Source organism: Acomys minous, assembly GCF_964271855.1.
Source record: "Acomys minous genome assembly, chromosome: 15".
NCBI lineage: Eukaryota > Metazoa > Chordata > Mammalia > Rodentia > Muridae > Acomys > Acomys minous.
The window spans coordinates 91738137-91756097 of NC_140497.1; the positions used below are offsets into that span (position 1 = coordinate 91738137).

At 37.2% G+C, this 17961-nt stretch overlaps 1 protein-coding gene across 1 annotated transcript; it reads right to left on the reverse strand.

Moving 5' to 3' along the window:
• LOC311584227 (uncharacterized protein) lies at positions 1-14880 on the reverse strand (the record flags this gene model as incomplete). Its single annotated transcript, XM_084758328.1, has 5 exons — positions 1-1001; positions 4811-4869; positions 5280-5393; positions 8199-8317; positions 13957-14880. The coding sequence occupies 5 exons, from the start codon at positions 14878-14880 to the stop codon at positions 1-3; spliced, it is 2217 nt and encodes a 738-aa protein (XP_084614454.1).
• Positions 14881-17961: the final 3081 nt, after the last annotated feature.

Below are 17961 nucleotides of genomic sequence, written 5' to 3' on the forward strand. Positions count from 1 at the left end.
TCATTTTCCAGAGAAAAGCACCACTTTTTGGACAGTGTCCTTAAATGCTTGCTTCACTTGCTGGTTCCTCAGGGTGTAGATAAACGGATTCAGCATGGGAGCGACAGACGTGTTGAGAACAGCCACCCCTTTGGTCAGTGATGCCCTTTCTTTGGCAGAAGGGTTTGCGTACATGAATATGCAGCTACCATATGAGATGGAGATGACAATCATGTGAGAGGAGCACGTAGAGAACGCCTTTTTCCTCTGGCTGGCAGATGGAAGTCTCAAGATTGTCCGGATGATGAACATGTAAGACAGAATGATTAGGGCCAAAGTGAAGAGCAGGATCATTATTGCAGAGTAAAACCCAATCACTTCCAGGAGCCACGTGTCTGAGCAAGACAACTGCAGGAGGGGGAAGTAGTCACAAGCAAAGTGATCAATGACGTTGGAGCCGCAGTAATCTAACTGGAGAAAAAGAATGACAGGTGGGAATATGTTGAGGAACCCTGCCAGCCAGGCGGAAAACACCAGCAATACGCAGACCTTTCTGCTCATGATGGTTGTGTAGTGCAGCGGTTTGCAGATGGCAACATAGCGATCATAGGACATAGCAGTGAGAAGGTAAAACTCAGTGATGCCCATGAAGATTAAGAAAAACAACTGAGCTGTGCAATTATTGTAGGAAATTGTTTTGTCTCTGGTAACAATTGTGCTTAGAAATCTAGGGATGCAGACAGTCGTAAAGGTTATTTCTAAAACAGAGAAGTTCCTGAGGAAGAAATACATGGGAGTCTGTAGGTGGGGGTCTACCAAAGTGAGAGTGATGATGGTCAGGTTCCCAGTGACACTTAGTATGTACATGATAATTAAAAAGAGGAAGATCACAATCTGAAGCTCAGGGTCATCCGACAGTCCTAATAGAACGAATTCTGAGGGCACTGTGTGGTTTTTCATTGTGGATCTTCTTTTTAAATATACAAAGTATCCTCCGTAACAGAAAATGCATAGAAAAAATACTAAAAATAGGGCATCGTATTTAGAAAACATGTGTAAAGATGAATACTCTTATGAAATAAAAAAAAATTGCCTCTCCTTATTTTCCATCAAAATGACAAATAATATCTGTTGTTTAACCTGCTGACTGAAAAACACATTAGAGCTATAAGTGTAGCTAAAAAATTTTGATGATATTACTTAAATCAATTCCCAATGATTTAAAGATATTTATATCTATAAATATTAAAAAATTATTAAGTTGCCTAATGAAATATGTAAAATAGTGTAACTGATCTTCCCTTTCCTCAACATTGTAAAAATGAGTCTTGAACATGCATAGTCTAAACAAACAGTTGAAAATCTTACATAGGTGATTTAGTCTTACCTTCAGATTTACATTTTGTAAACCTAAGTACATTGAGGTTTAAGAAACGTTTATAAGTTCATCAGCAATTGGCTCCGATGACCCTCTCGCTGGAGAAGCAACCTCCTAACTTGTGGACATGAAATCTCTTCTGGATTTCATACATCAGGGTCTTTGGATAAATTTTCTTATGTAATACAAAGACCAGAGGATAGGAAAGGAAATTAAAAAAATAATGTCATAGTTTGAGGAGGACCCCAGGGCCCAGACCCACCTGTAGTTTTCCAGGACCCTCTGGATCCTTCTATTTCCTCATTCTCCCAGGCGTCTCACACCTAAAGTCTCAATAGGATGTCGTCCCCTCTGACCCACTTTCCTGGTAGGTAAAGTTTTTCATGGGGACATACCCCTTGGACTAGTGTCTCAATATAAGTGAGTATATACCATTTAACTCTTTTTGCTTCTGGGTGAACTCACTCATTACTATGAGCATATACAGGGGGAGGAAGTCCCCCTCAGTCACAGACATAGGAGAGGGTAGTAGGGGGGGAAGTGGGAGGGAGGGAGGAATGGGAGGATACAAGGGATGGGCTAACAACTGAGATGTAACATGAATAAATTAATTAAATAAAAAAATAAAAAAATAATGTCATTGACTAGAAACATTTAATTCACAAAATGTGTAATTCAAATTTTAACACAATGGTGTTATGCAAACGAACAAGTAGATGGTCTAAGTCACTTATACAGGAAGTAGATATTCTCTCAAATAATTGAAAGTACACATTAACGACTCTATTTCCATCAGAGTATAACATTAAGCATAGGGCGTATGGGAGAACAATCCAGTGCTTACTGTTGGCTTTCAGCTCCAGACACTAATTAATAGGTACTTCAGTGATAACATTTATTCAGTTTCAGTGTTAAAAAGGCTATAAACCCACACAAATGCATATGAAATATTTTAAGTTAGTTTTTACTTGGCGCACAATATAATGAATTTCACTATGACAGTTTCATGCTTTTACATTATTTTATACTGCAAAATAAGTAAGTGTGAGATGCTTCTTCATCATCTTTCCTTCTCTTTGGTCCACTTCCTGCACCCTTTCTGCTTTCATCACACACACACACACACACACACACACACACACACACACACACACACACATCTAGATTCTGCAAATGAGAGAAAACGTGATATTTAGCCTTTTCCCCATTACACTATCTCACTCCTTTCCTTTATATACTTGCATAAAAGCTCATTCAGTCTAAACAGTATGTACATCTTACATACAGAAAATATGGTAAATGCTTAAGTTAGTTGGGCTATTTTATAATGTATAAAGATAACAAACTTACTTCTGGTTTCATCTTGAAATTGAAGTCTGAAACACTACTTTCTTAAATAGTCATAATTTCAGATCCTGTAGGTTGGCTCAGTAACTTATCTGGTTTCACTTTAACTGACGAACAAGACAATTTAACTTAGTTGTGTCTTTCCAGACTGTATTTCTTTTGCATGGAGAGTAGTAGTATTTGACTCATGGAATGCTTACTTTCTGTTGCTGGGAAAACCTGTCAGATTACAGTGGAGGCATTATTTCCCTTCCTTCCATAGGCAAACGTGGGAAAGCATGTGCTGATGGAGGACCTCTCCATTTGTTTTTCTTCACAAAGCGCAAGGAACTTGCAAAACATTTCCTCTGCATTTACAGGGGTTTTCTAGATGGAGGTTTTGCAGCACTATAGCTTATACACCCCCCCAAATAAATAACATTTTCTTTAGGCTTAAGAGAATGCTATTTTTTTTTTGTTGTTGCAAATGATGGTTTGAATAATCAAACAAGGAAGAGTGTTATCTGGGTATGCTGTCAAAAGGGATCCGGGCTTGGACTTACTTAATGTGTATCTTCCTGTTAGCCCATGGGAATTGAGTAAACAAGGAGTGCCATAGAGGGACATCATTAAGACACAGATGAATCATCGAAAGGCTCCTTTTTGTTAATACTGACAGGAAGTATGCAGAAATTTCAGAGCAAATGAGGCAGATATATGAACAATGGGCAATAGGAATTTATTTTTCCTTAAAAATACTTTATTTCATTTTAAATAATGTGACTGTCTGAGTTGTATATGCGTATGTGATTGTGGGAGCTTGCAGAGGCCAGAAACATTGGGTTTCCTGGGACTGGAGTGACAGGCAGGGAGCCTTCAGTTGTGAATACTGAGAACTGAACTCAGGTCCCCTGGAAGAACAGTGTATGCTCTTAGCTACTGAGCAATCGATCCACCACAAAGTTTATATATTTGTCTTTTTGATTGCATGAGTTCATACTTTTCTTCTGGACCTGTCTTCAGGAGAGTTGCCATGCTTATAACATTTGAAGTTTGGTAGCTAGGGAAGGTCTTTTGGCTGTGCCACACTGAGATGCTATTTTGAATTCTTGTATGACTTAAATGTATTTTGAAATGGCCAATGTTGAGAAACTACACATTTTCGCTGTCTCTTAATTCTTAACATTCAGGAAAATCCTTTCAATGTTCTTCATGATAATATCACAGGGAAATTATCTTCAAGTTGCATTTATCACCTGTCTGCTTCCATCCATTGTTTCAGTTAATTTATCAACTTTTTTTGCATATGCTAGTGTATATATGAGTCTTCTATTTTTGAAAATAATTATGAACTGAAAAAAACACATTTTGAAAAGTTGGTATTTTTGACTTGCATTATACTTCACAATTTTCTCTTTATGTTCATTTCAGGTACAAATAATAAAAATGCATAAAACATGTGTGCATTTAATTTTTTAAGTGTTGGTCACTGAAAGGCTTTAAAACTAAGAGTCACTGACAGTGGAACAAATGGAAAGAAATACACGATAAAAAATCCCTTACTTAAAATGTAAGAGCTGATGTGATGCACTATAAGAATATTTGATTAAAGATATTCATGTAGAAATATTGAAAATCTTTGTTCATACTCATGAAAGTTTTATTTCTTTGCCTTTGTTTTAAACTCTATTTTCAGGTTATTTGTCCACTTTATTCCATAAACCTATTAATGACAATAGATTTAGCAATCATTCTCTGACTAAATTATTTCTAAAAAGAACAAAATGGTATGAGGTCCCATATATTAATATAAGTGGTAATTTACATTCATATGAAAACTTGAAGGAAGAAATGATTACCTTTCCCCCATCATATCTATAATTGTGAGCAGTATAGTTCTTATTAGTTTTCTTCTTATACAAAAAAGGCAAACATCTATAAGACAAAACAGGATTTTTAAAAAAAACTATACGCTTATACACACACACACATATTTATAAAAACAAACATATTTCATAAGCAGGTGCTGCTGTGTGGCTATTTTCTTTGAAATAAGCAATAACATAGGATTGTTAGATATGCATTTTAAACTTTTCATTTATTCTTTGTGAATTTCACATCACATACTCCAATCCCATTCATCTTCGTGTCCCTTTATATCTGCTCCCCATCCTTGCAACCTGGCTCTTAAAAGAAAACAAAAAGTAAAAACTAAAACAACAACAACAACAAAATATTTTTGCCATGGAAGATGCAGTGGGTCATGATGTGTCACAGTATACCTTTTTGCTGAAACAGCTTTACTTGAAAATGTTCATTGAAATGAGACATTGGCCTGTCATTAGGCCTCTGGCTTCTGCTACACCATCAACACTGGATCTTCACAGAGACTCCTTTCAGAAATCCTGTTGTTGTCCTGTGTCATGGAGGCCCTGCAGCCTTGGACCTGCAGGACGAGCCCCTTCACATGCTCCAGCAGTTCATAGTTGGGGTAGATGTTGGGTGGACCAACTCAGATCCCTAGATTTGGGTCTGGGTGGACCAACTCAGATCCCTGAATCTGGGTCTGAGTAGAAGCTGAATTAACTGGTCAAACCTCCAGCACTCCTGTGCCACCTGCACCAGGGCCAGCTCTCCAGCGTTGCCCAGGTGAGGGGCAGCGTCAACCTTCATGCTCTTAGGCCCTCTGGACTGGGTCACCACCAGCCTGCTGCAGGGGGACAGGGTGGGGGCAGGAAAGAGGCATAATACATTTTTAAAGACATTAAAATAATGACTTGCTCAGATCCTTCTGTCCCTTTCTCATGGCATTTATATTTTTTTCTTCATTCCTAGCTTCTATTAACTCTTGCTTTTTTCCCATCACCTAATATTCACGTTTAATTTTGGGGGAGGTTATCTGCATCCTGCTTCTATCCATAATCTAATAGGACACTTCTCAGTAATATATCTAGTTATTTGCAGGATACTCAGAGGGTGAACAGGGATCGTGATTATTTATTAAACATATTTTGGGTTCTAATTATTAATCAGAGTTCTCACTTTAAGCTTTCCTAAAGGCAACCAGCATTAACTTTGCTGTTGTCTGAATGGTACCTCATCTTTTTTTTTTTTCACTAAATGAATCTATATGCATCCTTACTTCAATGTCTGGGAAGTGGATATGATCTGGCCAGATTCTCTGCTGGGAGACAGCATGAATGGTCTGTGCTTTGCTCCACACTGAGCCCTTGTCCACGTTCTACCTACCAGGGCCTTATTAACTTGTTCTACCATCTGCTTTCAGCTACCTGGAATTTTTTTTAATTTTTAAAAATTAAAAATTTTTTTACATGTACATTTATATTATTACACATGTACACAATAAACTACCTACAGCAAGAAGAACCTGAAGCAATCAGGAATTATATAAATGTTACATTCATAGTGTTTGGGCTATTTGTATTTGGCGACCTTGAAGTAAACATCTTTCCTATCTTGATGCATCTAAATTTCTTTCTTTCTTTCTTTCTTTCTTTTTTTTTTTTGAGACAGGATTTCTCCGTGTAGCCTTGCTGTCCTGGATTCACTTTGTAGACCAGTATGACCTCAAACTCACAGTGATCTGTCTGCCTCTGCCTCTCGAGTACTGGGATTAAAGGTATGCATTGCCACGCCCAGCCCTAAAATTCTGAATGTAAATCAATATCTGCCATATCTCTATCAACTTAAAACATCTATCTACACCTAAAAACATCTTATCCCCTAGACAGCTAATCTTAACTGTAAAACTTAACCATGTCATTGCTTTTAACAGATGAGTAATCTTCCATTGTGTAAGGGTACCACATTTTCTTTATCCATTCTTCAGTTCAGTGACATCTAGTTTGTTTCTTGTTGGTAGCTATTATGAATAATGCTTCATGAACATCGTTGAGCAAGTGTTCTTGTGGTAGATGGAGTGTCTTGGGTATATACTGGGTCTTGAGGTAGATCAATTCTCAATTTTCTGAGGAATTGCTATATTGATTTCAAAGTAGTGATGGTTAAGGATATTGAACTTAACATTTTTCTCTGTTTAGTTTAATGCCTTATATTTTAATTAGTTTTCCTCCAGATAATAGCTTTTTTTAAAAAATTTTTTTTTTAGTTCTTTGTATATTGCAGTTACTAAATCTATGTCAGATGTATGTGTGGTAAAGATTTTTTTCTTTCCCTTAAATGATAGTGTCCTTTACTATACATACATACATACATACATACATACATACATACATACATATTAGTTTTATGAAGTCTGATAATTCCTATTGCCTCAGTGATTAAGTCTGATGAGGGGTAACTGACATGAACAATCTCATGGAAAAATCACCCAGAAACGCATTACTGTAAAAGTTTAGGCCAGTAAATAAAAGGCCCGGTTGGTTACCTTTTTAATAGTTGTTAGTCAGAGAGGTTACATAGATCACGCAAACACTGCAGCTTACTGTTACTTCTCTTGTTTAGCTGAAACACCACATACTTGCATCATACAACATGGAGAAACAAAACTGGTCATTGTTGGACCTCCCCACACCTCCCCTGGCCGAATCTATTAGCACTCTGAGGCCTTGAGGATAAAACCGAGCCTAGCTCGGTTTTCAGGAAGTCTCTGAGGGGTACTTCCGCTTAGAAATGACTCAGCATGGTCCATCTGGGCACATCCTGGTTCGAGCCCCGCCTACCAACAGCCAGGTAACACAAACTGATTGGTCTCACACCTTATGCCCCGCCCACTCCCTATACTCTATATAAGAGAAACCCGCCATAGTAAAGTTGAGACCTTGCTTCAGTGAGACTCTCGACTCAGTGCAGCTTTCCTCCGGGAGTCAACATTTACCATCCTGCTAAACTCCAGGTCGGCGTAAGAGACCAGGTAGGCCTGACATGTGAGGACTTGTGAGCTTCCCCAGAAAGTGAGTTTTCATAGTCTAAAGGTGCTAATGCATGCTACTGGTGGAGAAAAGCAGTCACCAATTTTTTTCAGCTCTGAACCCTGAAAGATATAAACAGGGTGATTTTCCAAGGTGTGCTCACTGGTCTAGGAGTGCCATGAATGTCATCGTTCTGTGTTAGATTTAAGGTCGGCTCTCTGTGATGGAACCCATCTATGGCACCATTACTGGAGCCAAAAATCTGCCATAGGGAAGTCATAAGGCCTAGGGGAGAACCTACTTCCATCATTCTGATAAGTGGACATAACGTGATTTTTCATGACTTTATTGTATACCTACGTAAATTAGTGTGCCTCTCAGCACGCGTTAGAGAAGTTTCTTCTTGCAGTAGATGGCAGTTACCATGAAGACCCTGCAGAGAATAGAAGCCAGCAGACATCTCAGCCCTCAATAGGATATCCACATCACAATCTGCCCTCCAAAGGCTCAGGGATCATTGTGGAAAAGGGGGCAGAAAAGATTGTAAGGGACAGAGATGGTGAATGGCTCCAGCAAAACGTTGTTTTCAAGATATGACAGGGAAGTTGCACATATAAACTTACAGTGGCAGTGACAGCATTCCGAAGATCTGTGTAATCTCAAGCCAGCAAAATGACAGCTTGGTTTGGAGATATGGGCACAACGTCCCAACATTAGCTGAGAAGGTATTGACAATTGACGGCTGTTGGGAGAGGGAGTAAGTTTTCTTTAAGGGTATGATTCCTGGTAGATTTACTACATTACAGGGGATGCCCTTCCATCCAGTATTCGGAGAGCATATTTGGGTATTATGAAGTGAAAATGGAAAAGAGAAGATGAAATTGGGTGAGTGGGGAGATGAGCATGGTCCTGAGAGGAGTTGGAGAAAGGAAGTCAACATAATCAAAACACAAAATATGTAATTTAAGATGTAAAAATATCTTTTATTTGCCTCATGCAATTGTCACCTCTGAGGCCTACTGCCTTAGCATGCTAACCTAGGACTAGTCCCGAAAGCTTCTAGCCTCCATACACTCTAACCTAAGCCTAGAATGTTCTCAGCCTCTGAAACTTACCACTGAATAAGCTCACCCTTACTTATTCTGAGCTCTGGGCTGCCTGATTCAACTCAGCTGTTTTGGCTCAAACGCCTCTCTAAGCTGACTGATTCAAACTGGCTTCTCTCAGCTGGTGAATGAATGGCTGTGCTTGGCCTCAAACTAACTCTAGCAATCTCTTCTAATCTGGCTCCTTCGTATTCTCTGGCTAGTCTGTCTTCACCTGTGTCTAGTTCTCTCTACAACCTGTCTCTATAAAACTCTTTCCATAAAACTGCCCCCTTTCTCTCTCTGAGCTTCCCTCAAGTTGCCTCTTTCCTCTCTGTTTTTGTGAGAGTTGGGTATATTCTATTCTGTCAAATCTTTCTTCCATTCATCACTTTGCCTGTCCCTCAATTATATACCAATTTCAAACTTGGTTGCTTCTGTCTACCAACTAAGTTTACCTTCATTGTTTTGGACTAAAGGTATGTATTAAGAGCATGTGTGTATTCCAGCTAGAGTGGCCATTTGCAAAGTCCCTCTATAGAAATAATTAAAAATATATTATTTCTGGGGTATGAACAATTTTCATGTTTTCATACAGTTGATTTAAGTATAGTTGCTTTGATTTCCATTTTATTAAAATGCGATGGAAGAGCTATTTTCTTCACTCAGAGAAGTCCAGATCCTTCCACGACTTGCTTTAAAAAAAACCTTCATTTGAAATTTGTTATTAACTCCTCATTTCAGTCAGTAATTATGTTCCTAAAAGAATGATTTATAATAAGAGGTCAAATAAGAATTAAATCAAGTCTCTTCTTGGTAGCATGAACATATACAGGGGGAGGAGGTCACCCCCAGTCACAGTCATAGGGGAGTGGGGTAAGGGGAAAATGGGAGGGAGGGAGGAATGGCAGGATACAAGGGATGGGATAACAATTGAGATGTAATATGAATAAATTAATAAAATATATTTAAAAAAGAAATCAATTGTAACAGAGTTTCAGTTTTCTGAAAAAAATGCCTTTTAAATATGTTTTAGTTAAATATTATTTTAAAATGCTTTCTTCTAAGTTTTGAAATATATAGTGCATATCTTTGTCTATAATTATTCTGTTTCCTGTGGCACACCAGAATTTGTTTCTATTTAACTGCAGCCTAATGTTTACTAATCAACCTTACTCTATCTCTTTTCTTCCCCTTTCCCTCTCCTATTAATTCAAGTTCATGCAAGAGCACATCCATGTCTGGGTCTCTGTGCTTTATTTTATTTAACATGATGACGTGTAATTCCTTCCATGTTACTATATGAGTTGTGTGGGTTCCTTTCTCTTGGAGCTGGGCTGGGAATCTGGTCACAGAGTTTTCTTCAGCCTTTTGGAGGCTAGCTGAGGAAGGCTCTGTCCAGAGGACTGGTCATGAGGAAGGCCTCCTCGTCAGTGAGGGGGTTTTCACGTCGTATCCTCTAGCTTGAGGGATCTCAGGGAGGCCACACGCTTAGCCCACGGGGTTGAGACAGTGGGAGTCCATTCCCTTCCCATGCAGGAGAAGGGAGCCTCAGACTTGCCTACCATCCTTGGTTAAAATAAAGGCAGTCAAGAGTTGAACAGCTAGATTTTAATTCACTAAGCTTAATGATAAAAGAAAGACAAAGACTGGGAGCTATGGAGGGAGAACCAGGGGAGTGAGAGCCCCCACCCCAGACCTCTAGGCTTTTTAAACCAAGGGTATCTGAATTGCAGGACACTTTCAGTGGTGTGTGCATGTGTGTGTGTGTGTGTGTGTGTGTGTGTGTGTGTGTGTGTGAGCTTGTCTCCAGGGCAGCTTTGATATGTATTTCTTCAAAGAGCCAGCTTTTGATACCGTTTGGCCTGAGGTCTGTGCTCTTTGCTTTGAAAGTGTCCCTGCAAGGCCAGAAGGGGGTACACTCACCTATTTCCAAGCACAAAGTCTACTGGGAGGGAGCATCTCCTCCATCCACAGACAAAGGCCAACAGAGTTGGGTTCATCATTTTTCATGTGGTTAATATTCCACATACATGCCATATTGTTTTTCAGTTGGTAGTGGACCTTCTTCCTTTTTATTGGCTATTTAGCATGCTGATTTCATTTTATATTTACCTAATAGATGACCTGCTGGATCATACGGCAGTTCTATTTTTAATTTTTTAAAGGAAAATTCATATAGAATGGCTATGCCATTTTAAATTTCTACCAACAATATTCATAGGTTGCAAGGGTTCCTTTAAAAAAAATCTCCTCCAACATTTGATTTAAAAATATTTTTGCTAATATCTGTTGTTACTGGAATATGAAAATGTTTTCTTGTGGTTTTGAGTTGCATTTCTGTGTTGTTAAGCTCACAATAAAAGAATAAAAAAACTTGAGTATTAGCCTTGAAAAGCTAGTGTGTCTAAATTTTCTTACATTTTTACTTAGGACATATTGAAATTTAAGTCTCAGACACTTAGATCTTTATGTGGACTTAGTATATTGTATTTATGTATGTATGTAACAACAATTAAAGATAAAAATGCTATGAATTTGAGAGGGAGAGAGGGAGTTAGAGAGGGAAGGAGGGAGGAAGAGAGAGAGACGGGGAGGGAGGGAGAAGGTGCATAAAAGGGATTGGAGGAGAAAAGGCAAAGGGAAATGGTGTAATTATAACAAAACTATTTTGAAATTAAATGTTTTGCATATTTAGCAAAAATATATTATCTCACTTATAATTTGTTTTGTAATTATAAATATGAATTCACAAGTGGACAATATTTGAATAGACACTGAAAAACACACAAACAGTAAAAATTCTTCCTCCCCTTTTAAAGATTTGCATACTCCAAATATGAAACCAGAGGGAAAACTCAGATTCTTGATTAGAGTGGTTGTATTTACATTGTAGTCCACCTTTAAAAGCACCAAATGTGTCATATCACTGTGTGACATAGTATTGATAAACAACAGTAAAACATAGTCAAACTGCTACATGATTTTTCTCCCATAAAGTATTTCTTAAACAGTTCCATTTCACATAAGACGCAGTCAGTACTTAGACAATTTTAGATACTAGGGCTGTGTCTGCCCATCTGAGGCTGTGTGATATGTATATTTCCTCTTTCCCTTTCTCTCTTAAGGCTGCTTTCTATTTCTGCATAAGAAATAAGAAAAACATGTTACTCGCTTCTTGGTATAACTTAGACATTATTGACAGTATTAAGTAGTGTATTTTTTTTAGGTTTCAATATTATTTGAATTTGAACAACATACTGTGCTACTATTTATAAAATCGCATGTGATCAGACATATTTTGTACACTTACATTTTTTCTTTTAGAGCTATATTAGGACAGGACAAATCTTTTCTTTTACTGAATCATTTCTTTATTTAGTAGGCACATTTTTGAACAAATGAATAGATGAAGGGAATAGGTAAAGGCATTTGAAAATATTTAAATAAAAATGTTGTACTACTTAGAGTGCAAAATGACTCTGAAACATGAAATTCCCCTGATATATGTCATTTACTGGTAGTAGAATGTTTTGACATTTGTATCTTGGCAGACAGTTAAGATTTAAAAGCCAAAAATTCCTTTCAAAAACATTAAAATTGGTATAAATGATTTTTATTCATTTTTTACATTTAAGTTTTTATGTTATGGTGCTCTACACATTTAAAGATAAAGCATATGAGACATAGCATTTTCTAATCTGCATTAGTTGGGAGAATATGAAGGAAAAAGTGAACTAACTTTCTCACAGCATAACTATTAGTCAGCAACAGTCACCTCCAGGCAGAAGATGTGCCATTGAATTGATGCCCAGATGGCTGAAATGTGTAGAGGGAATTCCCAAATTTACTTTTGTGTTTTAAAGAAACAGCTTGTATAATTTACAGAGAAAACAAGTATGGCACATTTAAATTTTATCAAGTATAATCTTGCATTTAAGATGAAGTATTTCCTGGACGTGGTGGCACATACCTATAATCCAAGCACTCTGGAGGCAGAGGCAGGTGGATCACTGTGAGTTCGAGGCTAGCCTGGTCTATAGAGTGAGTCCAGGACAGCCAAGGCCACACAGAGAGACCCCATGACAGAAAAAATATGACAAAGTGTAATAGAGCATATTGCTCGTAGGGAATGGGTAAACAGAACATACAGAATCTCAAAATGCTACCAAAAATGGAAAAATATGATATGTAGCTTTACTCTTGAAGTATTTTATGACAGAATATATATAGTTTATGGACATATAAACATAGTCAAACTCCTATAAAGTATTTCTTATTTTTCTTTTTTTCCAAGATATATATTATTTTATTAATTTGTTCTTGTTACATCTCAATGGTTATCCCATCTCTTGTATCCTCCCATTCTTCCCTCCCTCCCATTCTCCCCTTATTCCCCTCCCCTATGACTGTTCCTGAGGGGGATTTCCTCCCCCTGTATATGCTCATAGGGTATCAAGTCTCTTCTTGGTAACCTGCTGTCCTTCCTCTGAGTGCCACCAGGTCTCCCCCTCCAGGGGACATGGTCAAATATGAGGCACCAGAGTACGTCTTAATAATACATAACATTTCCAGAAAATTTTGTAGAAGAAATAAATTTTATTATTTTTATTAGATATCTGGGAACTCCCTAGAACATATTTTGATCACATCCATCCTCCTTTGCACAATTCTTCCCAGAGTTGCCCGTTTCCTTCTCCCTCAGCTTTATGTGTTTGTTATTTTTTGACCGCCAAGGCCAGTTTGTGTTGCTCAGTGGCCGTTCACTGCAGTATGATCACCTTATCCAGGTCTACACCCTGAAGGGAAGCCAGCCCTCTCTTTCCTGGCACCTAGGAATTACCAAGAGCTCCTAGACTACTGGTAGACCTTTGTGCCCGATTTTCCTCTTGGTGCTGGAATTTCATCTGGCTTGGGTTTTCATATATATATAATTGATTGTAGAAATAATAGGAATAGACTATGAAACTATAAAATTTCCTGTAATGTAGCACACAAAGAAACTATCAGAGAACAAAGGTACTTAATACAGATATTTAATAAGTACAAGATTATAATTGATTAAATCTTAATAGAGTTCCTTATTTTTTCAACATACACGTTCCCTTTCTTTTTCTTTTTTTTGTGTAGACATCTCATTTTATTTTATTTTGTTTTGTTTTTTATTTATTTTTATTTTTTACATATACTTTATGTTATTATACATATATACAATAAACTACCTACAGCAAGAGGAACCATGATGCAATCAGGAATTGTATACATTTTTAACATACTTTTAATTTCATTTACTTACAGAAAATACTAGTTTGTGTACTGCACCTTTGAATGCTTGCTTTACTTGCTGGTTCCTTAGGGTGTAGATGAAGGGGTTTAACATCGGGACTACAGAGGTGTTGAGAATTGCCACTCCTTTGGTCAAAGAGGCCTTTTCTTTTGCAGAGGGATTGGCATACATGAAAATGCAGCTTCCGTAAGAGAGGGAGATGACGATCATGTGAGAGGAACAGGTGGAGAAGGCCTTTTTCCTCTGGCTGGCAGATGGGATTCTTAGTATAGTCCTGATAATGTACATGTAAGATAAAATCACCAAAGCCAAAGTGAACAGGAGAGTAACCAGAGCAACATAGAAACCAATAACTTCTAGGAACCAAGTATCTGAGCAAGACAGTTGTAAGAGGGGGAAAAAGTCACATGCAAAATGGTCAATGACGTTGGAGGCACAGTAATCCTGCTGGAGCAAAAGCATAAGGGGCGGGAAGACCGTGAGGAAACCACCCATCCAGGCACACAGCACACACACGGTGCAGAGTCTCCTGCTCATGATGGTGGCGTAGTGCAGGGGCTTGCAGATGGCAACATAGCGGTCGTAGGACATGGCGGTTAGAATGTAAAATTCACACACTCCCATGAAGATGAAGAAAAAGAGTTGGGCAGCACAGTTGTTGTAGGAAATTGTCTTGTCCTGGGTGACAATAGACCCCAGGAATCTAGGGATGCACACACTCGTGAACGAGACTTCCAAGAAAGCAAAGTTCCGCAGGAAGAAGTACATCGGTGTTTGTAGATGGGAGTCTACAAAAGTCAAGACGATGATGGTCAGGTTTCCAGTCACACTTAATATATATGTGATTAACAAAAAGAGGAAAATCACAATCTGAAGGTCAGGGTCATCAGAAAGGCCTAAGAGGATGAATTCTGTAATCTCTGTGTGATTCATATCCTTTCTTTCCTTCTCTTCTATTTCTTCATTAAAGATAGGGTAAAAATATGTAAAGGAATTGAAAGACATGACTTATAAATAATATCGTTCTAACTAATACAGTTCTAAATATCTCCCATAGCTCATGATAATTAGATTTGAGCTATCACCATGGTATTGTTTCAGTACATGTTTACAAGTGCAGGTTATTTAAAAGTTTCTTAACTATAACAGGAAATATTAGGAAATATTTTTATTCTAAGTCATATCATTATGAGATGAAATATAAAGTAAGTAGTTTTTGCTACATCCCTAATTGGGACAAAACATTGCTAACATTTATTTAAGCAACATGAAACATGAATTTTCCTGTTTAAATTAATGTATACACTAGAGTGAGCTTCCCTCTAAAAACACAAGTGTTTTTCTTGTGCTGTTTAAGGTAACAACAGCCTTTAACCAATGATTCTTCTTAGAAAACAAAATATTTAAAAGCTGTTACCCATGTTTAAGTAATTAAATTAATTTTAATAGCAATATTGTGTACTAATTGTAAAGAATAAAATAAAATTATATGTTGTATGATTAAGATAGGATTTGTAATTATATTATTTAACAAATAGGGACCATATGCTTTAGGTATTGACTTATGTTTTAATCAACATTCATAATACTTGATTCTGTCTACAAAGTTAGAAATGCATGTACTGTACAAAGAAAAATTTCTTTTTGAGATTTAAGAGACATGTACTGTTTGCTTTCATTTTTCTCTAAAATACAAATCAGAGGATTTGTTACTTGCCTTAGGTCTTAGCGGCTCTGTCTCTTGAATTGTCCTACAGTGTGCTTTCCAGTTGATCATACTGTGGTATTTACAAAGCTTCGTGGAAAGATAATTTATTTTCCTGCTCTCCTGACTGATATTAAGGTCGCTCATTGCATAGGTCCATTCATCCACAAGGATAACTAGAGATACATCGAAAACTGGTCCCACTCATCGTCCGCTATCTAGTTAGCTATCAGCTGTTCAGACACAAGAGTGAGGCTGTGGTTTCTTCAGATTTGGTCTGTTAAATCCTGAAAAATGTTGCCTCTTTGGTCTATAAAGGCAGAGTTTTGCTCTGAAGAGCAGAGTGTAGAGGTATGGCTACTCTGCTGGACACGTGTAGCTCTCATGCTAATCATGCTTTATTCAGCTTTATTTTATGATGAATGAACAGAAATACTCAAAACAAAAACAGAGTATTAAAACCCCTCAGGATGGGGACATAATCCAGGTGTCTGTAATTTTAAGTAGCGGCTCAGAAAGTACTATTTAAAGAGAGAGCAGAGAAGCATGTGACAACATGCTACTATGACTACAAGTGCTTAAAATAGGACCCTGCCCCTGACAGCGTTTTTACTTATGTAACAAATATTCCAAGTGTGTTTGTTTTGACTTCAAAAGACTTGAGCCCTTGGGAACGAAACAAAGTCCAGGCCGTAGCTCTGCTGTCTTGTAGACCATGGGGGCGGGGATGCTAGAACTTAACCATTCAATATTTCAGCAACCTCTAACCCTGCTTCCTAGTGGGTCTCCCCTGAGAATGTGTTCAGTGTTGTATCCCAGAGAGCCTACAATGTTGTCATCTCCTAAATACCCACTCCCATTAATTACAATTACTTCACATTTTATCCTTGTCTAATAATTCATGAGCAATAAACAATAGCTGCGAATGTGTTTTCTTGAAAACCTAGAACCCTTAAAAGACTGATAATTATATTTTTTAAAAGTAATTTTTCAACACATTTGGTGACTTATTTTTAGTTTTTTTTTTTTACGTGTCAGAGTATCATTTAGATGTTAGAATATATACATTGTGTTCACAATGAAATAAAATTTAATTCACATTAATATATAAAACTTAATCATCATTACAAGCTTTAATATTTAATTTCAAAATTTATACTTATTGTACATGTTAGTCTTTATTATGCTTTAAACAACCTATTGAAAATTCTAACAAGAAATATGGAATACTAAGATTTTATTTATGTAAAATTCTGGTTAGTGAATTATACTAATTATTCTTTTCCAAAAAGTTTGTTTCTCAAATATTTGACAATAAAAATGTAATCAGATAATAAATATCTGTATTTATTATTTAATAACTAAAATGTATGTTGTAAAATAAAATAAAATAAATATATATTTTTATAAAGTAACTAATCTTTTATTTAATGAAAAAGTGAGGTAGTATACATGATAAAAATTATTTAGTATTGTCCAGCTTTTTGAAACATGAGTGACAACATCTGTATACCCTTAAGGTATGTAACATGATACTTTGATATGCATATACCTGTGTATCCAGTGATAAGTTATTCATACAGAACTGTATTATGGGTGAGATGCAAACTTGAGAATTCCTTTAGTGTTATAGAATATGAGGTAATGAGGCATATTGACAGGTGTGACTCTGCATCACAAGGAATGAGATATCTTTATCAGTTTTATTCTTTGGAAATAATTCCTTGAAAATGTTACCTTTTAAACCATAAAATACCAGCTAATAAAAAATATTTCATCATTAATAATAGGAGGGTGGTTTGTACTGGTGCCTCAAACTGTACTCTTGTCATGTTCTGTAGGATAGATTTAGATTTAGAGGCTCATTTCAGGTTGTGTTTGTTTTACTTTTCAAGAAGAGTTCAGAAAATAAAACTTCTCTTTCATTTCATTTGCGTTCAACAAAATGCAAACTCACTGTATTCAATATGTGATGATCCAAACGTGCATAACTAAAAACGGTTGGCCTGGCTGAAAGTGTTTTGGTTCCCGCCTTTTTGCCTTCATGTACTGTTGTCAATTTCATCTACCTTGTTTCTGCTGCTGCTGCTGCTGGTGGTGGTGGTAGTGGTGGTGCTTGCATCATCCCTTGCTGACACCGGAACTAGGTTCTTTAGCCTTCCAACATGGACTGAAGGTAATGACTCTGGATTAGGACTGCTGGAGCACCCAGCCCTGTAGTCTGAGCAGCTGCAAGCTTCAGTATTCCATGTGAGGACAGCCATTGTTGGGCTACAAAGACTATCTTGTGAAAGCAAATCTAGTAAGTC